Here is a 26,359-nt window from a genome sequence, read left to right as displayed (position 1 = left end):
CTTCATACATCACAGAGAAGACCAGAAATAACCCAAGTGCTGCAACGATAAATATGGAACATTATTTATGGTATTCTCTCCAGTGGCAATCTTTTACAGTTTTCTGAAATCTTGAATTTTTCCACAATTCAGATGACTTTCTTTAGTAATATGGTGAAAGGCAATTTTAAAATTTACATGGTATCACAGGGAAACTGGCTGTGTCAACAGCACAGAAGTAGAGTCAATCACAAGAGAATTACTCAATGATGGAAATGAGATGGAGCTACCAACTTTATTTACATGGAGCTAAAGGAAAACCTACATAAGGTAAATGACAAAGGTAGACAAAGATAATTTTGAACTCAGCAATAAATTGCTAGGTTGTAGTTTATTATCTTCTCAATATAGTGGCACAGATACCATGGGCAAACATATTCTAACATTGCCCAAAAGACTAAAAGGCATTGGAGTAAAATATCAATTTTTTTTAACTTTGTCAGAATTGTCTACATAACACACCATGAGGATAGCTGAAAGAATACCCAGAAAGACTTCCTGCCAAAAGCAAGAACAGAGCATAGGGAGACACGGGAAGAATTTCACCACCATTTCATGCGTATCCTGTCTCTATAGCTGCACTATTGATAGCCTCTATCCACGCGTGGCTTTTTAATTTTACGTTAGCTAAATCAAATACAAAATTCAGTCTCTTGGCCAGGCATGGTGGCTCACGCCTACAATCCCAGCACTTTGGGAGGCAGAAGTGGGCAGATCACTTGAGGTCAGGAGTTCGAGACCAGTCTGGCCAACATGGTGAAACCCCATCTCTACTAAAAATACAAAAATTAGCCAGTCGTGATGATGGGCGCCTGTAACCCCCGCTACTTGGGAGGGTGAGGCATGAGAATTGCTTGAACCTGGGAGGTGGAGGTTACAATGAGCGAAGATCGCACCACTGCACTCCAGCAGCCCGGGCAACAAAGCGAAAGCCTGTCTCAAAAAAAAAAAAAGTCTCTTAATCACAACAGCAAAGCTCCAAAAGTTCAAGCAGCACAGGCAGCTAGTGGCTACTATATAGGACAGCACAGACACAGAACGTTTCCAACATCACACACAGTTCTAATGGGTAGCAATGACCTATACTGCTGACCATGCTGACCAAGATGTCTGCTGCCATGTCTGCAGCAGTCCCTCATCCCTCTGCTGTCCCGTTACAAGCTTAGAACCCCCTCCTCGCCATCTCCCCCATAAACAGGGCAAGTCGGACAGAAGGTGAATCCTTTTCAGGGGGCAAATGCAGCAGCAGGCTGACAAATCACCTTAAATTTAGCAGCAGATGGCTCGAGGTGGTAATCAGTCTAGCTTGTAGGGGAGGGGAGAAGGGGAAATAGAGATTGGAACTGTTAAAGAGCCCCAGGCTTATTCAGAAAACTAAAAACTGTAGGGAAAACTTCGCATACAAACGAATATCCCAAAGGGTGATTTTTATTAGAAATGGTTTTAGGCCACCTTAATGTGGCTTGACAGTAAAGGAAGGACAGCAATCATCAACTAATACTCTGGACAAAGTGCCACTAAAACCTAGGCCAAGTTGGACTCACATTTTGCCACCTCCAGACACACACACACCACTCTGGGATCACTGCATTGGTGCCCTCACACACCAAAGGACAGGGTCAGTAGCCATGAAGGGCACATTTCCTCCAGAATACTTTTCATTCGCTTCCCTCCACATTCTGCAAAAGCATCCAAATGCTTCCCTGACCCAAAAGCATGATAGGGCCACCAAAGTGGGAGAGCAGGAGCATGCCTTCAACACCCCAAAGCCACTCACCACTGAAATAAAACCAAATGGGACAAAGAGATCCAGTGTTTTGTTTTACATAAGGAGGATGCCAATGAAGGCATGACTTGCTCCTAAACACTCAGTTACTGGTAGAACTAGAATTACGATCCAATGTCAGTGCCCATTCCAACATTTCAAATTTTTGATGCATTCAATATTGCTTGAGATGGCTACAGTCCAGGAATTCTGGTTTAATATGATTTGACAGATTGCAAAGTGAATGGTTGCATAACACAGCCTTTATCATTTCTAAAAAGCTGCCTAAAATAGATAGGCCTTAAGAATTTTCTTTTATTGACCCTAACTTAGAGCTTGTCCCCATCAGATGTTCTCCCACAGTCACTTTCTCCCCTCTGTCTCTCTCAGGCCTCCCCAGTGACCCAGCTGGCACAGATCTAGCCTCCATTACATACCACATGCTGGCTCTGAAACTCTCTGCTAGGGCTCCTCAGAGACTTCAGAACCCAGTAGTCTGTGGGGTACCCCCTCCTATACAAACCTAACACCGACGACGCCTACAGGGCAGCTTTCACCAACACCACTGAGGATGCCTTGCTGGGGAAAACTAGAGACGCAATCCTTCCTTCCATGCTTGTCAGAGTTGCAGCACTCTCAGCTCGTCAAGTCCTAGGGTGAGGCCTAATTACAAGACACTGGCATTCAGAACTTAAGAAGGGGGCAAACCAACTTGAAAACCATTCCTTAGGTGTCCTGCTTCATGACAAAGCTACAGCACAAATAGGAAGTCACGGGGTAATGTGTATCTACAACCTCAATAATGATCGCCCTTTTAAATGTTTACATTCTTCCAGGCACTAAGAACCTGAAATAAATCAACTGCATTAATCGTAAGAATACCACCTCTGAGGAAAAAAAAGTAGTATCCCATTTTCTGAGACGGAAAACAAACAAACAAACCAAACAGATGGCGGTATCAAGTTTGTCGGTTCTCTGAACCCTTGGTGGGACCCTGGGCTATACTTACAAGGATGACAGTGTGATCCTTCAGCAATTTCCACTAGCAGAGCTGGAGGACTGCAGCCTACTGGACCTGAGCTGGCAGGAGGGTAGATGCCCAGCCATTCTCTCCAGGAAATCTCTGATGGTCTGTATTTACAGATCCAAGGACAACCCAGTCTTCCTTCAGTTTTACAGAGCACACATGAGAAGGCCCAGCTTGCGTTCCCAGAGATGTCCTGAGCTCTGTCAACAACTGCCTACCCCCACAAAAGGACAGGCAATTCCTTGCACAGAGTTTCTCACAGAGGGGCTAAGAAATCGGCCAGCAGGGATGTCAACATCCACTACCAAGAACAGCCACTTGATGGCAATCTTAAGCTATTCCCTTGGAATTCGTCCATAAAGGGAGACCCCAGAAGGCTAGAAGCACCAAGCATGGGCTGCACAACGTGGACAGAGCTAGGAAGGACGTCCCTGCTTGACCTGAGTGTGCAGTAGTGCGGTGATGAACGGATAAAGAACCCCACACCAACATGCACTGTTGGGTTCTTCTCCATATCTAGGCTTCTCCGGGGACTAGGCAGAAGTGGCTACAGGCTCTGCAGTCAGACAGCTCAGGAGCATGGAAACCTCTCGAGCTCCATGGCGCACTCACATTGGGTTTCTCATCAGACTGAAATGCAAGTGGACAGATGACAACAAACATGAGAATAAATCAACGGCAAGCTCCTCCTCCTTACTGTGGAAACTTGTTCTCTGCAACAGGGAAGGGCAGGAGGCAGGGGGAGAAAAAAGTGGACTTTCCTTAGAAGGTGAGACACCTGTTGAATAAAAGCACTCAAGCACCGCCCTCTTCATTTAAGTTGTCAAAGAAGGAAACTAAAAGCCATGTGCATCTCGTGGAAAAAAGTCTCTCCAGTTAAAAATAGAAATACACTGTAAATTGCTGCACTACACACTTCTATTTTTGGTAGCAGAAAGATGAACTGAAGGGCTCTCTGAAACATCAAAACATCAAAGGGTGGGAGGGGGTCCATACCATCATATTACCATAAAATAGTCCACTGTCTTAGCTAGGATAATGACACGTTTCCGCAGAGGGTCCGACCTCACTTTGTGTGGTGGTTTCCCAACTCCTGGCTTCTCCATTTATAAAAAGAGATCAGGCAGAGTGGAGAGTTTGCCAACATTTTCCTCAGAGGGATTCAGAAAGTGCCAGCTGAGAGCCTTCCAGCTCACCCTTTAAAACTCTGTAACACTTTCCAACTGAGCAAACTGGAAGGCCCTTTCAAATGACACTAGGAACAAAGTCATCTCACGGAGGGTACACTACTGGGGGAGCCCCTAGGGAACAGCTCACTCTAGATTCATTCTTCTAAATTCACTCTAGAAGAAGGCAAGATGCTATTTTTCAAATAAGCATTCAGAAGCATGGGTCCCTTGGTGAAAACCCCAATCACATGGGATGGAAGCAGACTATCAAAAATAACAGTGTTCCAGCCTGGGCAATAGAGCGACACCCCATCTCTACCAAAAATCAGCCAGGCGGTGACACGTGCCTACAGTCCCATCCACTCAGGCGGCGGAGGTGGGAGGGTTGCTGGGGGTGGTGCGCGCAAGCTGCAGTGAGCTGAGATCGCGTCACTGCACTACAGCCTGAGCAACAGAAAAAATAAAAACAAACAGTTAAATAAATTGATTAAATATAAAAGACAGTTAAATAAATGATTGCAAAATGGAGACCTTGGACTGCCTTCATGTATCAGATGGCAGCATAACTTTGAGCGCCATGGAAAGCTAAAAGGAGACTACCACTTCAGAGACCACCAGAAGCTAGCCAGGGAGCCTCTGGGCCTTCCCCATCACCAAGATGGCAGTACCAAGCATGAACAGGTACCCACCTAACTGCAAAAAGAAAATAGGGACTCAGTTAAGGATTACCCAGATGACAAGGGCAGGGCAGATCACACAGGAAGACAACCTTTCTGTGTATACACAGAAAAAGCTGAACCAGCCATTAGCTCCGAAGCATAAATGAAGCAATAACACTAGTAACAGGTCAGGGAGAGAACCTATGGGGTCTGAAAGCATGCTGGGCATGAGTTACCCTGAAACACAAGGGACAGCTCTCCTTGGATGTCAATGGCAGGGTACAGGTTTGGCCTTGGCAGTTTATAATCAAGAATGGGATGTCACTGGCGAATATATAATATTATAAAATATTTATATATTTCATATTATATATAGTTTGTTGTAGAAAAATTATATATATATATTTTATAATATATTATAAAATAGCTCATGTTTCTCTCCTCATCCCCACACCTCCTTGAACGATAGACCTGTACTGTTTTCGTCATCCTTGGGAAAGAAATTATGAAGAAGCTAAATCTGGGACTCTACAGAAACGTTTTAAAGCCTATAGAGGAAGCTAGAAGGATAGAGGAGATTTGGCAGCAGGTGAGCTTAAAAATCAAATTGTAAATTAAGGGATTTATGAACGTAGGGTAATTTCCCAAAAGCATATCTAGTAATCACTCTTCTGGCTTTTAAAGATATACCATACAGGACTCTAAACACTTAATGTGGCTCAAGTAATAACAGGTTATTTCCAAAAGCTAAGCAAAGGGCCCTCTAAATTTGAGGGAAATCAGATCTAAGGCATTCACAAGCACAGCAAAACTACCCTAGTCCATTACAATAAATCTGATAGTAATTAAAGCTACTTAAATACACATATCACAGAATTCGAAGATTTAGAAAACACATGAAGTCTTTCTCTAGCAGGGGACAATATCACTTTACAAGAAAGAACGTTAATAAATCCTATTCACAAACAAGTCACCTCTGGCTGTAGGAAGCCCCATCTGCTGACCCTGCAGGGTCTTTCCATTCTATTACACGTCAAGAATAAAAAATGGCTGGGAGTCAAAAGGTAGATAAGATGAATTACTGTTAAACAAATAGGATTCCCTCAACCTCAAAAGTCCTCAAGTAATTGCACAATGCTTCCCCAAATAATCTATGACAACAGAAACATCCTTCCAGGACCATCACAACTGCCATCCCCCTCTCAAAAGCAGTCACTCCATCCAGGCTTCTTAAAGGTCAAACAGCTCTAAGGGTTTCCTGACTTTTCAGGAAAATGTTCTATTATCACACAAGCAAGAAACAAAACATGCTGGCCAGGCGCAGTGGCTCACGCCTGTAATCCCAGCACTTTGGGAGGCTGAGGCAGGCAGATCACGAGGTCAGGAGATCGAGACCATCCTGGCTAACACGGTGAAACTCCGTCTCTACTAAAAATACAAAAAAAAATTAGCCAGGCATGGTGGCGGGTGCCTGTGGTCCCAGCTACTCCGGAGGCTGAGGCAGGAGAATGGCATGAACCTGGGTGGCACAGATTGCAGTGAGCCTAGATCACGCCACTGCACTCCAGCCTGGGCGACAAAGCAAGACTCCTTCTCAAAAAAAAAAAAAAAAAAAAAAAAAAAAGCAAGAAAGAAAATATGCTGCAGATTAACATGGAGGTTAATTTAATCTACAATTAGAATGGAATAAAATTGTCACCATGTCCAAGGCTTGCAGAGACTGTAATGTGCTCCCCAGAGTCTTCTGTTGAAGCTCTAACCCCTAAGGTCCATGAGAAGGTGATCAAGGTAAATAAGGTCACAGGGGCACAGGGCTCTGACCTGAGACGGCTGGAGTCCCCGCATAAGGAGGAAGACTCAGAGGAACCAGCCAAGAAGAGGGCACTCAACAGGAACCCAGCTGGCCAGCACCTTGATCTTGGACTTACAGACACCAGAACTGTGAGAAATGGAAATTTCTATTGTATCAGCAGCCCAGTCTAAGGTAATTTACTATGGCAGCCTGAGCTGACTAATATACAGACTTTCACCACAGCCACAAGAATATGATTAGCAATCCTATCCCACCACAGGCACACGCACACTGTCTCTGCATCCTCAAGGGCGACAAGGAGATAACGGGCTCCTCACAGGATTCAATCTAACTAAAGACACACTGCACTAGCAAAAGACATGACCTACGGATGTCTCTATAGAGTGCCTCTGGGGAAAAAAGCCAAGTCTGGGACCCTAGCTCCAGAATTTTTAATTATTAATACACACCCAGGCTGAGTATTCCGAATACTCACAGATTAAAAACAGTGGTGGCTAACGTGCTATACGAGAAAGGTGACACTGAAGACAGTCAGAATGAAGCCTGCTCCAAAGCCCATCTGCTCTGGGTTTACACAACAGTTCAGAACAAAAACCATGATGCCAGTTTAAGAGACAGTCTGACTCTGAGAACGTCACCATCTTTCCAATCGCAGGGTTCTTATTCAAACACTGTGCCTACATAAGCCACTTCTGGAGCTGCTAAGGGAATGCACGTGGGCGTCTGGCCTTGAGGCACTTTCAGCCCCCAACACTCTCAGACATCCAGCACATTCTGGACAAACATCATAAACATATCGATAAGCATAACAGCTCTTAAAAATACAGGCAGTGGTGTTGAGGAACTCCACAATGAGCAAATACATTTAAAGAACTCAACTGGCCAGACGAAGTGGCTCACGCCTGTAATGCCAGTAGGAGGGAGGATCACCTGAGGCTAGATCTTGAGGTTATACCGCCCTCCAGCCTGGGTGGCAGACCAAGACTCTGTCTCTAAATAAACAAACAAACAAACATGTCAACTGTACTGAAGGGAGAAGGAGGAACCTTTTCAGGGTGATAGGAAGGTACTCTATCTACACTGGAGTGTTGCTCACTTGGTTATATGTGTACACTTGTCACAACAAGATATACTCGAGATATGTGGTTTCACAGGCTTTCCTCAGTTTAAACACACACACACCCACACAGAAGCGGGGGGGGGGAGAGGGAGGGGGAGAAGAACAGGGAGAGGGAGAGGGGTGGAGGAGAGGGGGAGATAGCTATCTGGAGTCAGAAGACTTGGGTTCAAACCCTGATTTGACCACTTCTCTGCTAGGTGGCCTTGTACAAGCTTCTTAACACCTGAGGCCCATTAAATTAAACCCAAAAATATTAGTAAAAGTACAAAAATCAATTGAGAATTAAGAAACATAATTTTTTTACTTTTTCTTAAAAGCCCAATTCTAATTTAAACCACCAAGCAACATACCTTGTACCTAAACAGGGATGCGACGATTGTGGTTCAGAAAGAAAGGACACAAGGCTGACCCTATTCCAAGAATCTCTATGATAATGAGACATATCACACAATTATGAATGCACATTCCCTCTGGCAATAGGGAAAATAAGATGAGCTGACATCTGGAGGCCTAGGGTGTCACAGTGTGAGCATTTCTAAACTGAAATCTGGAGTCCCAGTTGGCAGACTCTCAGTCCCCTGAACAGAGAGTGGCACATCCACAGCATGGCAACAAGAGGTGCTGGAAAGGGGGCGGCAGAGACGTGGGTGGCATGCAGGTGGGCCACTGAGCCGTCTGCATGCTCATTCACACAACACAGACTTCGGAGATCCCAGGCACAGGGAAAAGCAGCAGTCAACACAAATGAATTTTCCTCTCGAAGCACTTACAATCTAATGTGGCTAGACACATTAGATAATTATTTATCTATATAAATAATAAATATCTATAAAATAATACCTATAAAAAATCTATATCTAAAAAAATCTATAAAAAATATCTATATAAATAAATAAATTAGAATAGACACACGCACACGCCCCTCCCTCACAGTACTACAATGTCAGGCAGTGAGAAATGCGGTGCAGACAGACTTCATAAGGTAAAGCGCTAAGGAGTAACAGAGGCAGGTACCCTTTTTACTTGGATGTTCAAGGAACATTCCGGGGTATGGGGGCACTTAAAGGGGAACCTGAAACATACAGAGAGATCAAGTCTCACTGATACCAGAAGGGAGAGAATTCTCAACAGAAGGATCAGCAAGAGCTAAACAGAGTATGCTTTGTGTATTTAAAATACCAGGAAGACTTGAGTGAGTGAGGCAGAGAGAGGGACAGAGAGAATGAGAACAGAGTGATATGGGGGCCCCATCAAGTGGCCAGCCATGAGGATATTTCACTTTCACATTAAGAGGATAGGCAGATACGCCAGAATCAGAACAGAGCATAGCACAGCCTAATTTGCATTTTTAAAGGTTTATGCTGGCTGCTGCCAGGAGGAATACAAAGACAGAAGCTGAGAGAGCACAGGGAGGCTGCAACATAACCTAAGCTAGAAAGTATGACAACGTGGAACAGGAGCAGTAGTACAAGTTCAGAATCAAAAGGTACTGTGAGTTTCAAATAGGTTCACTAAGGACTAGTGAATTGGCTCACACCTGTAATTCTAACACTTTGGGAGGCCAAGGCAGGAAAGAGGATCACTTAAGCCCGGGAGTTCAAGACCAGCATGGGCAACACAGTGTCTATTTCCTGGACATGACGGCACATGCCTCTAGTCCCAGCAACTTGAGTTCGGAGGGCGGGGGGATGTTAAAGGAGGAAGGAGCCCAGGCTGCAGTGAGCTGTGATAGCCCCCACTGCACTCCAGCCTAGGCAACAGAGCAAGACACTGTCTCTAAATAAATAAATAGTAAAACAGGTTAGCTAAAGCTAAATGCAAAAATCTGAAAAAAGAAGTAACAGATGACTCCAAGGTTTTGGCCACCGCAACTAGAACAAAGGAACTGCCACTTATTGAAAAAGGGAAGAAGGGGCAAGCGGAGAACAGAAGCAGATGAGAGACCTCACAGATAGTTGGCTTTGGGGACATCTTAACTTCATGAGGCCTATCCAAAAAAAAAAAAAATCAAAGTGGGCCAGGCACAGTGGTTTACACCTGTAATCTCAGGACTTTCGAGGATCAGCTAAGCCCAGGAGTTCAAGATCACTCTAGACAATACAGGGAGACCCCATCTCTACAAATAATTTAAAAATTAGCCTGGCGTGGTGGCACCCACCTGAGGTCCAAGCTACTCAGGGAGCTAAGGCACGAGCCTGAGAGTTGAGGCTGCAATGAGCTGTGACTGAGACAGTGCACTCGGGCCTGGTCCACAGAAGGAAATCCTATCTCTAAAAAATAAAAATAAAAAAATAGGTCGGGCACGGTGGCTCACACCTATAATCCCAGCACTTTGGGAGGCTGAGGCGAGCAGATCACCTGGGGTCAGGAGTTCGAGACCAGCCTGACCAACACGGAGAAACTCCATCTCTACTAAAAATACAAAATTAGCAGGGCGTCGTGGCGCATGCCTGTAATCCCAGCTACTCAGGAGGTTGAGGCAGGAGAATCGCTTGAACCTGAGAGGCGGAGAGTGCAGTGAGCCAAGGTCGTGCCATTGCACTCCAGCCTGGACAACAAGAGCGAAACTCCATCTCAAAAAATAAAATAATAAAATCAAAATGCAGCAGTCAAGCAGGCAGGTGGTGTTCAGGGGATGTTCAATCATGGTAAATGCTGCTGAATGGGCAATTACACCCCAGAATAATGGAAATGTGGCTTGGGCAATCATTACTGACCTTGATAAGTGGCCCAACATGAGGGGTTTAAAGGTGAATGGCAAAGGAAGGCTGGAAGATATGAATATGAATATAAATAGAAGGGCATGGAGACAAACCCTTTAAATATTTTCTTATGGGGGATTTTGCTATAAACTAAGAGAAAGATACAGCAGGCAGGAGATGCAAGAACAAGAGAGGCTTTACTTTATTATGGGAAAAATAAGAACATGTTTCTACAATGCTGAGAATGAACCAGTAAAGAGAGGTAAATGATGAAGGAGGGATAATTTCCAGTGTGATGTCATGGAGGGGGAGTGATTAATTTCATCCACAAAGAAACTAGAGAGACCCTTATAGAAGGAACTACAGCTTAAAAAAAAAAAAAAAAAAAAAAAATCCCAAGCTGGGCATGATGATACATGCCAGTAGTCCCAGTGTCTCAGAAGGTGAGGTGGGAAGACTGCTTAAGCCCAGGGGTTTGAGGCCAGCCTGGGCAACATGCAAGACCCTGTTTCAAAGAAAAAAAAAAAAATTCTAGACTACAACAAATTTCCATCCATTTGCCTTCCTCACTCCTTTGAAACTGAACTTCTATAAAAACTGGCACAAGCAAATAGGCTGTAGCAAATAGGCCCAACTAGGGCTCAGACTGCTCTCCCTCCCTTCTGTCTCCCTACACACACCACCTCCTCCACCCTATAGCCCTACACATACAGACTCCACTACACAGGTGACACTACCTGAGTGCTGTGTCCCTCCTAAAGCCGTCCAGGATTGGATGGGAATGATGATGTAATCAGGGAAACAGAGCCCAGTTCACAGAACTGACAAAGGAGGCGGGCTGAGAGAAAGACAGGGGTAGTGGGTGTCAAGCACAAAGTGACCCGAAAGAGGAGCACATTAACCTCCTCAGGCACCTCCATTCTGAACGCTCCAGGAAATGCGTGCAAACAGCCATGCCTACTAGGAAGCGTGGCGCCTCACTGTCACTTAAATTGGATTTCTGGTTCCAATCAGGCTTCAGCATGATCCATTCCTTCCAGTTAAGTTTCTCATGAAGGCTCAAAATTCCTCATCTGTAAAATGAAGAGTTTGACCTATATACCTCTAGAAAGACTCTTCCTGCTCTAGCAGTCCTTAATTTTGCACAACACTCCTTTGGCGTCAGACCAGTACAAGTGACTTGGCCACAGAAACCGGCCATTGCAGCCATTTGTCCCACTAGATTATGACACCAACAGTCCAGTCAAATATTTGCTGAGCCCTGCCACCCCAAGGTCTTGCTCAGAAAACTCGCATCTTTCAAGGCCCCTTTGCAAGGCTCATGGATATGCAACTTTTCCCGTATATTAAGACTGGGCCTCTGACATCATCTGCCTCCCTGCTAGCCTCCTGCACTCACCCATACACCTGTTTGGGGTTTTTTGTGTGTGTGGTTTTTTTTTTTTTTTTTTTTTTTTTTTTTGAGAGAGAGAAAGTCTCACTCTGTTGCCCAGGCTGGAGTGCAGTGGTGCAATCTTGGCTCACCACAACCTCTGCCTCCTGGGTTCTAGCAATTCTTCTTCTTCAACCTCCTGAGTAGCTGGGGAGTACAGGCGTGCGCCACCATGACTGGCTAATTTTTGTATTTTTAGTGGAGACGGGGTTTCACTATGTTGGCCAGGCTCATGATCCGCCCGCCTTGGCCTCCCAAAGTGCTGGGATTACAGGCGTGAGCCACAGCACCCGGCCCCATTTGGTTGTTAAAGCATTTATCCTACAGTATTTTATCCTGCTTCACACATTTTAAGTTGCACCTATTTTTCTCATGTTAAAGCATGCATCTCATAATTAAGATGCCCCACATTCATAATTGGAAGTACTGTTTTGTTCTTGCTTACTGATACATAACATAATGGTGCATCACTCAATGACATCTTAGAAGGGATGAAATAAGGTATTAGGACTTGACCAAAATAAGCAACTTGATCTCAGTTTTTATACCCACAATGCCTCCCACGTAACAAAAACTCCAACACTTACAAAATGAAAATCTGAGAAATGCCCCACCTACATCACTACATCAAAAAAGCAGCTGAAAGACAAAGAGCCCAAGCCTTCTCGCCTTTCCACAACAAATGTAGCTTGCTTTGTAAAGAAAAAATAAGTTGTTTTCAGCAACTTTGAAGCCCTTCATTTCACCCAGCTTTCTTTCACACGGAGTGTGGCCTCACATCAGGGGACACAGGAGAGGGAAAGAAAAAAGTCTGGAGGCCAGGACACAGGAGTGTTAGAGAAAACTCAAGCTGCAACTGGTCTCCCCACAGCTTGCAGAGGAGGAGACTAGCACACAGACATCAACACTTCGGTAAAGTCACTTTTTTTTTTCTTTTTTTTGAGACGGGAGTCTCCCTCTGTCACCCCAGCTGGAGTGCAGTGGCGCGATCTGACTCACTGCAAGCTCCGCCTCCCGGGTTCATGCCATTCTCCTGCCTCAGCCTACAGGCACCCGCCACCTCGGCCGGCTAATTTTTTTTTTTATATTTTTAGTAGAGACAGGGTTTCACCATGTTAGCCAGGATGGTCTCAATCTCCTGACCTCGTGATCTGCCCGTCTCGGCCCCCCAAAGTGCTGGGATTACAGGCGTGAGCCACCGCGCCCGGCCCATAAGCCACTGTCTTCAGAAGAAAATAATAATAATAAATGATAATGATAAAGCAGGCACCATCTCTAGTACAGCTAGACCTGAAAGTCTCCAGCGAAAACAGAAGGGACAGGTGTTCCCCTTCATAGAGGGAAGGTCACTTTATACCCCAGACACTTATTTCAAATATGGCCCATAAATAAACTTACATAAATCAGACCATGTGACCTGACTTTTTTATTTTGACTCACCAATAACGTTTTTATGACTTGTGTGAATATATTTGGTGAACAATGAATTCACAGTTGGGCCCACATTTCATTCCACACACATCAAGAATCTTTGGAAATGACTGAAAGATTCTGAAAGGAGTTCAAAATTATGTTTCTTAAAGGGAGCCTGGGGGGTGTTGGCTACAGAATGTCCTACATCTGCGCTTCCAATACTGGTCCTTGGCTACAAATTGGCAGCTGTTGCCAAAACATCCATGCACCATCCCTCCAGTGAGTTCCAGCCAGCCAGACAACAGCATTAAAAACACAAAACTCTAAGTGAGGAAATGGAAACTAATGGATGCATCTGTGTGTCTGACTGAAGAGAGGAGGAAACCAATTCGCAGTCTACATTTTTGATACCCTCTATCAATTCAATTACAAATCATAAATAAAGCCCAGAAACACAGTCAATAAATACTTACCATGCCTTCCAAGGTTCTTTTTCCCAATAAAAAATTTACTTACTGACGGCCAGGCACGGTGGCTCACACCTATAATCCCAGCACTTTGGGAGGCCGACGCAGGCAGATCACCTGAGGTCAGAAGTTTGAGACCAGCCTGGCCAACATGGCGAAACCCTCTCTCTACTAAAATACAAAAGTTAGCCAGGCATGGTGGCACATGCCTGTAATCCCAGCTACTCAGGAGACTGAGGTGGGAGAATCACTTGAACCCAGGAGGCCGAGGTTGCAGTGAGCAGAGATTGCGCTATTACACTCCAGCTTGGGCGACAGAGCAAGTAAGACTCCATCCCCTCACCCCCCGCCCCCGACCAAAAAAAAAAAAAATCCACTTACCTCCTTCCAAAGAAATACCTACTTAAAAAAAGTAAAGTCTTCCTACAAATTCTTATTTTTGGAATGCTATCTTTATGAAAGGATCCAAAATTACTTCTCCTTATCTAAGTGGGGGCTACAAGCTTGGGAGCTCTTATCCAGAAAGCATGGGAGGTCTGATCCAAAAGGCCTGGTCTTATATCCTGACACTTCCACTTAATAGCTGGGTAGGCAAATTGCTAGTCAACTCTTAGTATATAGTTTCCTCACCTATAAAATTGCTTGTTCTGAAGATTAAATGAGTAAAATACAGCTAAAGTACTAGAACAATAACTGGCAAATAGTGAGAACTCAATGTAGGCTAGCCATCACAACTACTGCCCGGGGTAAGTTTAAGAAAATGAATCCAGGGTCCCTTAAATCTCATCAAGAGTGTTTTGCTGGCCAAAGGACTTGATCTGAGATGACATTTATAGGAAGCAAATGAAATTCAAATACAGTTAATAGCTCCCCTCTCTGACTGTGTAATTATGTGTACTCGTTATTTGTGTAGCATGTTATTATTTAAATGTCCCTAATTTTAGCCCCAGCAGGCCAAGGGCCCTCAAAGAGTGGCCAAGGTCTCAGCCTCTGCCAGTCCTTTCCAAAGCTTTTGTCAATTTATTACATCCATGAAAAGTGGCATTATCTACAACAAAAAGTAGACAGAAGGCTCACAATCAGCAAATCTTACCACCTCACGCTTAAGCCCAGCAATAACCAACAAGCTGTAATGATGGCATCAGTTGCTACACAGACAACTCATGAGGCTGTTCAAAACTCACATATCCTACCAATAGTAGGGCCAAAAAAAAAATTCATTCCTTGTCACTGTAAAACCACAAAAACAAGACTGATAGCAAACATGGATTTTATGACATGAAAAACGACGTGTCTCCACTATCTTATGTCTGCTTAGGTTATTAGTACTCACAGACCTGCAGAACCAGGGCAGCTGAGCTCACTGCTCAGATACAAGCTGCAGTGTCCACACTGTTCCCAGGCATCAGATACCCGACCCCCTTCACACAGATGAAGGGCAAAGGGCTGCTTGTTCATCACACACCAGGATGCCAGTGATTCAGGAGATGTCATGTGTATTTTATTTTCAAATTAGATAACAATTCTGTAAAATCCATTCTGCTGTTATTTTTAAATATCATGGTAAAAACAAATGATTTTTCCCAGGAAAGCCTCCAATCATCCGATTATATTTTCCAATAATCAAAGATCCAGAAACAACGCTGGAAATAGGAAAAAAACAAAACATCTTCTTTTCAATATTCCTATTGCAAAGATCCAATGTAGTTTTCATGCGTTCTGTCTTGCAAAAAAAGTACTGGATTCAAAGTTACAGGACTTCAGCTGCAATTCCAATTCTGCTACTGTGAATTAAATACCAGTTTGACTTTAAGAAAGTCACTACCACATCTAACAGTCATAAAGGCCCCATAGTTAGATGGGTCTTTCAGTTTACAGATGGAAGCGCCAGGGCTCTCACAGGCATGTCACTGTCCCCAACCTCGAAAGCATGAAAGAGGAGGCAGAAGCTCCACCACCACCCACCCCTCTCTGGGGTTAAGGCACATGTTCTCATCCTTGCTTGGACAGCATATGTCACCTCCTACCAATGGCTCTGGACTGGACAATCTCACAACTCTACCACCAGACAAATTTCTGTGACAATTAAAAATTAATGAACCAGTGGAAACATTTTGACATTTGAAAAGGAATCTTACGGGTTGGGAACTAACCAAAAAAAAAATATATATATATATATATATATATAAAAAATTGAGGGCCGGGTGGGGTGGCTCACCCCTGTAATCCCAGCACTTTGGGAGGCTGAGGTGGGCGGATCACAAGGTCAAGGGATGGAGACCTTCCTGGTCAGCAAGGTGAAACCCCGCCTCTACTAAAAATACACAAAAAAATTAGCTGGGTGTGGTGGCGAGTGTCTGTAATCCCAGCTACTCTGGGGGCTGAGGCAGGAGAATCACTTGAACCTGGAGGAGGAGGCTGCAGGGAGCAGTGATAGCGCCACTGTACTCCAGCCTGGCAACAAAAGGAAACTTCATCTCAAAGAAAAAAAAAGAAGAAGAAAAAAAATTGAAAAAAACATACATCTTGCATGGACCTATCCATCCTGGCTCGGGAGGGGTGGCTCACACCCATAATCCCAGCACTTTGGGAGGCTGAAGTAGGCAGATCACAAGGTCAGGAGTTTGAGACCAGCATGGCCAACATGGTGAAACCCTATCCCTACTAAAGATTAAAAAAAAGTGCCACCATGCCTGGCTTATTATTATTACTATAATTTGTAAAGACAGGGTCTCAGTTTGTTGCCCAGGTGTGGTGGTGCATGCCTGTAATCCCAGCTACTTGGAAGGATGAGGCAGGAGAATCGCTTGAACCCAGGAGGTGGAGGTTGCGGTGAGCCAAGATCATGCCATTACACTCCAGCCTGGGTGACGGAGGAGACTCCGTCTCACAAAAAACCACCACCATTATAGTCCATCCCCTGTGATATGGTTTGGCTGTGTCCCCACCCAAATCTCAACTTGAATTGTATCACCCAGCATTCCCACATGTTGTGGGAGGGACCTAGGAGGAGGTAATTGAATCATGGGGGCTGGCCTTTCCCGTGCTATTCTTGTGATAGTGAATAAGTCTCACGAAATCTCATTTTTTCTTGCCATCGCCATATAACAGGTGCCTTTCACCTCCCTCCATGATTCTGAGGCCTCCCCAGGCATATGGAACTGTAAGTCCAATTAAACCTCTTTTTCGTCCCAATCTCCAGTATGTCTTTATCAGTAGTATGAAAACAAACCAATACACCCTGCTTCCACTCCCACTAACCTATCTTCTGATTTCATTTGACATTTAGGAAGTGTTTCTATGAGATACGACATGAGTGATGGCTGACTATAAAGTATCCACTCAAACTAAAAGGGATTTTTCAGCAAAGCATGCATACACATACACGCATATATAAGCAAAGACATACACACACACACACGTCCATATACATATGCACAACACAGCTTGCAGTACAAGAACCCCTACTCCCAACCTCACCAGCCCAAAAGTCTTGGTTGCTCCCTGCTGTTTGAGCTTTCTCTGGATCATGCTCCCAAAACACCTAGAGAAGAGGAGCTCTTCCAATGATACCAATTCTGGTTTCCAGTGATTCCAAGTAGCTCCCCAAAATAAGAAAGTACACTTTGTTTAAGATGGTAGCTGCCTTGAAAATAATGATTTTTTTTAAGAGAGTCTCGCTCTGTTGCCCAAGCTGGAATACAGTGGTGTGAACATAGCTCAATGTAGCCTTGACCTCCTGGGTTCAAGTGATCCTCCTGTCTCAGCCTATTGACCAGCTGGGACCAGAGGCATGTGCCACCATGCCTGGCTAATTTATTATTACTACTATTATTTGGAAAGACAGGGTCTCACTTTGTTGCCCAGGCTGGTCTTGAACTCCCGGGATCCAGCAATCCTCCCTCCTCGGCCTTTCAAGGTGCTACGATTACAGGCATGAACCACCGCACCAAGCAAAATAATGATTCTTAAAGCACACTCAAGTCCTGAAACAAGGAGATCTGTTTACTCAGAACTGCTATAGAAATCCCACATACAGAATAAAAAAAAGGTAACTTTGGAATGCTGCCTTCATAAAAACCAACACAAACTAGAAAATGGCATATTCACAGCAATTTCACAACCAAAAGAGAAGCCGAGGTGTCCCTGTATTTTTTTAAAGACTTAAAAGTTTTTATCTGGATGAAAAGCAAACTACCATGACAAAAACTAACCTTCCTTTATGAAGGTGGTGCCAGAATAAAAAGACTTCAGTGACCCAATGGGGGCATCTTTGCCAACTGAGATTTTCTCCTCAGTATCATCAATCCCTTGACTATGCCAGAGCTAAACCTACATTTGGCCAACTGGCTGACAGCACTGGTTGCTTCTGGAATGACAAACTTTAGTTTTTGTTCATTTACTCAAATTCTACCTTTATTAAATCCTGAACATCTGGCTAACTTCTTGTTCTAAAAGCTGGTGTTTCCCAGTTAAGAAAATATGGGTGTTTTTGTTTCCACTGTTGGCAATTCCAAGAAACACTAAGGCATTACACCACTCCTGAACAGTACGGTGAGAGCATCACAACCACACAATCTAACAGTAGAGCAGTCACTGCTCCACTCTAACCTCTAGGATTAAGTGATATTCTCCTTCATACCCAACCCTCCACATTTAATCAAGCAAGATGCTACATTCAACGTGAATCAATGACAATAAACACGATCTATATCACATCAAATGTTCTCCAACTAGACACAAGGTTTTTAGTTTACTGTATTACAAGCAATGAATGGCTAGGGTCCCTGTCTGCTGGAGACCCACATAACAAGGCAGAGTGCCTTTTAGGAAAGCAGCTATGAGGGTCTAAATTGGATTCTATGGCAATAGATTCCACAACTTATTTTGTTTTCTGCAAATGTTAAGACTTAAAATGGGCCTTTCCCATACATGCTGGGTGACATTTAGTTGAGGGACGCACACATGACTGAACCACTATGGCCTTAATGGTTGACCTCCAAAGGCAAGTCACCCATAAGAAAGAAAACCCGGGAGGGTGGACAGAGGCTCTTGTTTCAAGTCACGCAACAGTGGAAGGAGACAGCACAACTAGGGTGAATGGTGAAGTTCAGAGAGGCCATCTCAGGAAACTCTGCCGTGGCCCCACAGAAACAGAGCAGCAACAGGTACTGTTGTGCACTAGTGCCTGTGAACACTAGTTCCAACAGGAGGCTGCCAGACAACTCACCTTACAATTAAGGTGGTGGGAAACAAATTGGAAGCCATGGTGAACCTGTCCTTTGGCACCCTGACAAACTGTCAAGTACCCCATATGTGGTGACTCTCCGAAGACCAGAGCCACAGCTCTCAAAAAAGAACAAGAACCTGCTCTTTCTCATCTCCTTGCCCCAAGGAAGCATAAACCAAAATATGGCCAATTCATTCACTTTAACTGTAATCCCGATAAGTACACAAGAGATTATAGAATGTCACTGCATTCCCCTGAAATAGTAAACTACAAGCAAATGTTTGTCCTCAGATGGACAAACTGGATGACTTCATCTGTACCATACAAACCCTGTTCAAAATAGACATGAGAACAAACTCAGATAGGAACAAGTTTCCTTCCGGGCATCAAGGAGCCAAGTGATAATCATCCAGGAAGAAGCACACTTCTAGAGGTATGCAAAGCTGTCCCACTGCAGGAACCTGCCCAGCAAGGAAGGAAGGAGGGATGAGAAAGCCGCTGAGCCAGAGAGCAGGAAAAGCAGTAGACAGAAAGATTTAGGCTATTTCCTATACAACCCGGGGACAAGAACTAAAGACTCCACATTTCAGCAAGATCATCAAAGAGTTCTGCTCACATACCAGTGTGGAAAGACATACACATATAGAAAAACCAGCAAGACAGGACCTATAGAACAGACTAAGGTATTTTGTCCACTATATAACGCGGTACATAAAGGAACACAAAAACAACCCTATAAACCCAACAGGATGTCTGGAGTGCAGATTCACCTAGCCTACAGACTGCCCTTAGGTGCCTAGACCAGGAAGCACAAGCTGCCAGAACACATCCAATTCGGAAACAAGTCCATGCCCAGAGATATTGTACATTCCAACGAGCTATTCCAAGAGTCAACTCACCATTCACAGTTTTCAGGCTCCCAGCAATGCCTTCCCCATGCTGCCTCTTCTGGGCATTCTTGAACTCCTTCAGAGACAAATAAAGGACTTTACGTACCACCCGTTCTTCTGACCACGGAATCCCATCACTGTCATCCTGGAGAAACATAAGAAAAGAGAGGAGTTACTGAATAGAAAGCAAGCCAATATTCAGAGTCAAAATAAACTTTATTTTAAAGGAATTTCCAAACAAGTACTGTGTGACCACTACCCAGTTCTGAATGTCAGAATTACACCCATAAGGTAAAGGGATAATGACCTTTCTGAACAGGCCTCGAAGAAAAGTGAATCCACAGGCTGTTAAAAAGAATGAAAGCAACACACAACCATCTCACTTCTTTATACGCCCCAAAATCAAATACGTTCATCAACTAGTAATAGTTTTATATTCCTGACAAAGTTCAGAAAAAGGTGTCGTTATACCCACAACCAGAAGGATAATGAATCATTTTACTTGAGTTTTATAAAGCGAGCAACGCCAGAATGTACACTGAAATAGAAATATGTACGAAACTCTTAAAAATGTTGCTGTCTCCCTTGGAAGCTCAAAGGATACAGCAGATATAGGTGCTGTGCATTCAAGGAATTTACAATCCAGTCAGAAGACATAAAATAAAAGGAGAGATTACTGCAGGAGGAGGCAATCGATCTTGGCGGCATACAACCGGCATGAATTTTTTTTAATGTACACACTGATGATGGATCTTGAAGGTCTCATTTCAAACTGGCAACCTCATGTCTGTTGCTCCAGATCGAATACAAGTTCTTAAGAATTAACAAAATGAATGCAGAGATGACCAAAAATGAATAGCCAGCCCAGAGACTATTCCAGCAATGCCAGTCATAAAGATATAAGGAAAGACTCAAATTTTAAAAGCACTAAAGAGGGAAGAAAAAATTATACAGAGACTTGAGACAGAGCAAGAGGTGGGAAGACAGACATGGTTGACAACAGTCACTAAAGCAAGGTAAATGGGAAGAGATACATGTTTAAAGAACCAGCAAGATTAAGTCACTATAGTTTTTATTAATAGATGATGATTCACATGGCTAAGGATATTGAGAGGTTCTCTTCTGTAGCTGTTAATCTAAGAAGGACTTACATTCACACACCTACATCAAAGACTTAATTAAGCATTTTATAAAAGTTCATTTTAGAAATGGAAGCAGGCCTGGCATGGTGGCTCACGCCTGTAATTCCAGCACTTTTGGGGGCCAAGATGGGCAGATCACAAGGTCAAGAGTTCGAGACTAGCCTGACTAACATGGTGAAATCCCATCTCTAGTAAAAATGCAAAAACTAACCAGGCGTGGTGGCACGCGCCTGTAATCCCAGCTATTCAGGAGGCTGAGGCAGGAGAACTGCTTGAACCTAGAGGGAAAGGTGGCAGTGAGCTGAGATCGTGCCACTGCACTCCAGCCTGGGAGACAGAGCGAGACAGACGGACAGACGGAAGGAAGGAAAAGAGAGAGGGAGGGAGGGAAGGAGGGAAGGAAGGAAGGAGGGAAGGAGGGAAGGAGGGAGGGAGGGAGGGAGGGAGGGAGGGAGGGAAGGAAGGAAGGAAGGAAGGAAGGAAGGAAGGAAGGAAGGAAGGAAGGAAGGAAGGAAGGAAGGAAGGAAGGAAGGAAGGAAGGAAGGAAGGAAGGAAGGAAGGAAGGAAGGAAGGAAGGGAGGGAAAGAAAGAAGAAATGGAAGCATACAGATATTTTGGGCCTTAAAAGAATAAGAAAAACAGCTGGGCGCAGTGGCTCACGCCTGTAATCCCAGCACTTTGGGAAGCCAAGGTGGATGGATCACAAGGGATTGAGACCATCCTGGCCAACATGTTGAAACCCTGTCTCTACTAAAAAACTACAAAAATTAGCTGAGCATGGTGGTGCACATCTGTAGTCCCAGCTACTCGGGAGGCTGAGGCATGAGAATCACTTGAACCTGGGAGGCGGAGGTTGCAGTGAGCCAAGATCACGCCACTGCACTCCCGCCTGGGAGACAGAGCAAAACTCCGTCTAAAAAATAATAATAATAATAATAATAAAAACAATATCCCAAGTAAAATCATGATTTTGGGTATTTTGGATATTCAGGTTCCCTTTGTCCAAGGAGAAGGCTGAAAATCTCATGGGCAGTCTGGTGCTGTTTTACCGGTTTATACAAAAGAATTGGTTTTTCCTCTGAAGGATCATGGAAAACTTCCATGGGACTCAGTGGGAAGTCTAGATGATCTGAGGTCTCCTCCAGCACTTACATTCCTATACTCTGCATAAATACAAACTTCATTTTAGAAATCCAACCTCATAGAGACTCTAAGCCCTAAATAACTTAAGCTGCACTTTCGTTAAGCTTCAAGGATTTCCTAGAATGAGAGTAATTCTCCATCTTCTGCAGCAAGAGGAAGACAGGCCTGAGAGAACTAGGATTTCCACCTTCTCCTTGACATCCTTCACTTGCAGAAGCCTGCCAGGCTGAGATTTCAGACTGGATTTCAGATTGCAGACTGCTGGGCAGCGCCTCTAGAAGGAGGTACATCCTGTCTTTCTGCCTGCTCTCCCAAGACAGCCAAAACATCCACAGACCAGGGTAGGGGTCAGGGTTCGGACATGAAGGTTAAGAGAAGCCAGCAAAGCTTGCCTCAACCTAACAAGAGAAACACAATTTCTAACCTGTTACTGCGTGTAGGTCACTGGCGACCTTCCCAATCAAATGATTAAAAACCAGAAAAATGGAGGAACCCAAATAACCAACCTGAGAAAAACGCAGCTGACTTGACACCACAACACATGAAAAGCATGATGTAGCTGAATTAATCTTTACAGCAACTCCCCTGGGTTTGCAAGAAAGCTCTCCTAATATATTAGCTGCAACTGAATGATAGCGTTAACTGCACGAGGAGTTAATGCTTATTAGGCTGAAATCTACCTCTTCAGCAGCCTCAGTCTATTCATAAAGGCTGTCAGACAGAATTCTCTTCATCACCACCAGGTTCCTATTCTCATTGTTCGAATCTCCACAACAAACAATGACGTGAGATTATAAACTATTATTTCCTACATGTACACAGTTTATAAATTATAAGGCCCCAAAATAGCTTCCAATGTAAAACTCCCATGACGATTTATTGCATCCTGTGCAGGCTGATGCCTCCATCCTGACTTCAGGCTCCAGTTGAGAGAATTATTCCCCTACAACTAATGTCTAATTAAAACATAAACTATGTGAGATGAAAACTACAGGAAAGGAAGCGCATTTAAGGTTCAGTTACTGACACAAGCAGCTTCATTACACCTATAAAGTACTTTAAATACAGGAGAAGCAAATCCATGACACAGATTATGGGGTTTTCAAATGCTACACACTAAAATTCAAACTTAAAACACACACAACACACAATTGTTCTTTTGTTATCTACAGTGCTGGTTGAGACTTATCACCTGCTCCCTCAATGCTGATGCAAGACACAAATCTAGTAGATGAGCTGACTCTGTGCTGTTCACAAGAGATAGACCAGTAGGTAGTAATTCCACATAGTCTCAATTAAGCTGCCTTTCCCAACCGTAGAGTCATGGTGAATCATCCTTACCTTATACTCCTCTAGCAGAATCCCAGATGGAGACAGCAAAGGTGTGCCTGCACTCAACCTATCCAAGATGGGGGAGAGGAAGGCCAGAAGAAATATCCTTCCAGTTTAATGCTAACTCTGCTGTGGCTATATCATTCTTCATTCAGGATCAACCAGTACTGAACGCTCTAAAAAACAGCCCAGATATGGCCAGGTGCGGTGGCTCACGCCTGTAATCCCAGCACTTTGGGAGGCAGGCAGATCACGAGGTCAGGAGATTGAGATCATCCTGGCTAACATGTTGAAACCCCGTCTCTACTAAAAGAAAATACAAAATATTAGCCAGGCGTGGTGGTGGGTGCCTGTAGTCCCAGCTACTCTGGAGGCTGAGGCAGGAGAATGGCATGAACCTGGGAAGCAGAGCTTGCAGTGATCGTGTCACTGCACACTCCAGGCTGGGTGACAGAGCAAGTCTTTAAAAAAAAAAAAAACAGCCCAGATAAAACTCTATCATTAGAGGTCAAGCAAACTCAAAATACATACACCCAATACAGAGCTTCCTTTCCATTTTCTCAATAGCTGTCTTATTTCATTAGCCATTTAACCATGGGGCAAGGAAATCATTACTCTTGTTCACCACTGTATCCCAGCTCCTAAAACATGGTTGATATAGCAAAAGCTGAATAAATACTTCTGGAATCAATTAGAAACTCAACGAAGCTCAGTCTCACTGTTCCCACTGACATTTATTTACCCCTACTTGCCCTGCCAGTGTCTGTGTCTAACATCCAGTGCCAGAAGTCACACTGCTATCCTCATAAAACACTCCCCACAGAGACTAATCCCAAGGGGCTCAGCCACACCTCTGATTCTCAGCAGAGGCTGGTGTCCTAGGGGAGACACCCTTCCTCCACAGTGGCTGCTACCACTCATTCCTCAGCCACTTTGCAGTGTTCTCTGTAAGAAAAAGTGCCAGTTCAGATGTCCAGATGTCCACATGGTCTTACATATGTAACAACTCTGTCATGATCCCATTTGCTAAATGTTGACCAATGATTCCAGCTACTCTTCCCCTACCCCACTTACACCTGTTCAGACTCTTTCTCCTGTATTTCCAGCAATCTCTCATGATGCTCTTGCCTCACCCTCTAAATCCAATAATTCATTCCCCATCATATGTTCAAGTCAACTAATATCCCATTTGCACCTCACTGTCTGAAAATCCAAATTATCCCCTTTGCCCTCTGTAAACCACTTTAGGCCCCTTGATAGAATCAGTCAGGGTTTGACAGTGCAGACCTCTTCTTGGCCCACTCTGGAATGGCCCACAAAACCAAGCACCCCATCCATTCTGGTTTACTGGTCAGCTTAATATACAGGACACAGGAATACACCCTTTAGAGGAAAACTGATGGCTCCTTTTAAACTGCAGGATTACTGCCACTTTTGAAAATAATAGAATTTCTTATCAAAAACAGCAATTGGTCAGGAACTTGTATATGGTCATAATATTTTTTTTTTTACTAACTCTACTAAAATTAGTAAAAAACACTGTGCCAAGTGGTTAAGGTACAGGTGGTCTGTGGGCCACATCTTGGCGTTGCAAGTTATCTCTAACCCGGACTGTGAGTCTTTTTACTAAAAGGCAAAAAGGAAAACAGAACCACTCACTGTTCTGAATTCTATAATAGACACATAAAATACCAGAGCTCAGAAAGTAAGCACATGACAGCATCACATGCCTTTTATCAGATAACACCATGTAACAACTCTCCACAGCTGGCGGTCCGGGCTAGAGAGTCAACATATCCTTCCACAGCCTTGCAACTCAAGTTGTGGCCCACAGATCACCTGTACCTTAACCACTCGGCAGCCTGTTAGAAAAGCAGACTCCTGGGTCCCATCCAGATCTAGGGGCTCAGAATCTGCATTGATGCCCAGATGATTCCTGTACACGGTCAAGTTTCAGAAGCTCTGCTCTGCAAAGTAGGACCCCATCCTGCGCCTATATTCCATCAGAAAGAAAAGATGAAACCTCCAAGACGAATGCTTCAAACGTCCATCCCGTGTGGCCAGTATTACCGTCAGAATTCAGATGTCTATATAAATATACCCTGAGAAATCTTCCTTCAACTCCTCTTCAGTGATCAAAGAACACAGTGGAAAACACCCAAAAGGGTATGGTACTAAGTAATGATAGTTCCTTTAATCATTCCTTACGGGACATGGTCTATCAACCCTCCTCTTTTGGTTACTCAACTTGGGATGACATCTCTTTAAAACCCAACAACCAGAATTAAATATACATTCAAACATGCGAATAATCCTCCAGAACAGATCCAACACGTACAAGAAGATAATTCTATTTGATGCACACTCTCATTGCACTGCAGGATCTCATGAGTTTGCAGTTAACTATATCCTCCATGGTGGCTGTTTCTTTGCAGGGATGGGGAGGAAGTAAGTAAAAGCATTGCATCACCATGAAACAAGAACCAAATGAAGGACCCAATCCAACCAAAAGCACAGCTCCCAGTGATACAATTTTATTTTCCTGTGATGCTCCCCTCTACTCATTTTGAAGACAAACAAAAAACATCAAAATTAAAACCTTCTACAGGCCACTGACAGAAAGCTATGTGTGCATAATACAACCAAGTTGTATTCAGACCAGGTTAATGAACTGCTTTACAAGACAAAAAGGTACATGATCCACACTTTTAAAAACTAGATTGTTTTGATATAATATCTAACTACACCAAGAGTTCTTATAATTTGTCTCAAGGTTGGTTGGATCACCCACCAAGAAAAAGCCTTTACAGGATGCTGTTCTGCAGTGATAGCCAACTCTTCAATAATATGTGCCCTCAAAAATCTCTAAAGAGGACTCAAGTACATTAGTGGAAGAAAACAGGGACATCCAGGTCAGAAAAGCTCGCAGAACGGGTGCCACCCAGAGGATGATACTTGGAATCACCTGGAAAGACTTGAAAACTCATCATGATTGTACTAACAGCAAACCTCTCCT

The 26,359-nt window shown here is 43.9% G+C and overlaps 1 protein-coding gene across 7 annotated transcripts in view; it reads right to left on the bottom strand.

Moving 5' to 3' along the window:
- JARID2 (jumonji and AT-rich interaction domain containing 2) overlaps positions 1–26,359 on the bottom strand; it is a 278,177-nt gene that overhangs the window by 129,634 nt on the left and 122,184 nt on the right. For all 7 annotated transcript variants that reach the window (XM_063665836.1, XM_063665835.1, XM_054491177.2 and 4 more), the window contains one exon: positions 19,736–19,871. In XM_063665836.1, the coding sequence (XP_063521906.1) occupies positions 19,736–19,871 (136 nt within the window). The remainder of the gene's footprint in view (positions 1–19,735; positions 19,872–26,359) is intronic.

This window comes from Pongo pygmaeus, chromosome 5 (assembly GCF_028885625.2).
Source record: "Pongo pygmaeus isolate AG05252 chromosome 5, NHGRI_mPonPyg2-v2.0_pri, whole genome shotgun sequence".
In the NCBI taxonomy this organism is placed as follows: domain Eukaryota; kingdom Metazoa; phylum Chordata; class Mammalia; order Primates; family Hominidae; genus Pongo; species Pongo pygmaeus.
The sequence above is the reverse complement of the archived record's forward strand: the minus strand, read 5'-3'. Positions and strand labels throughout refer to the sequence as shown.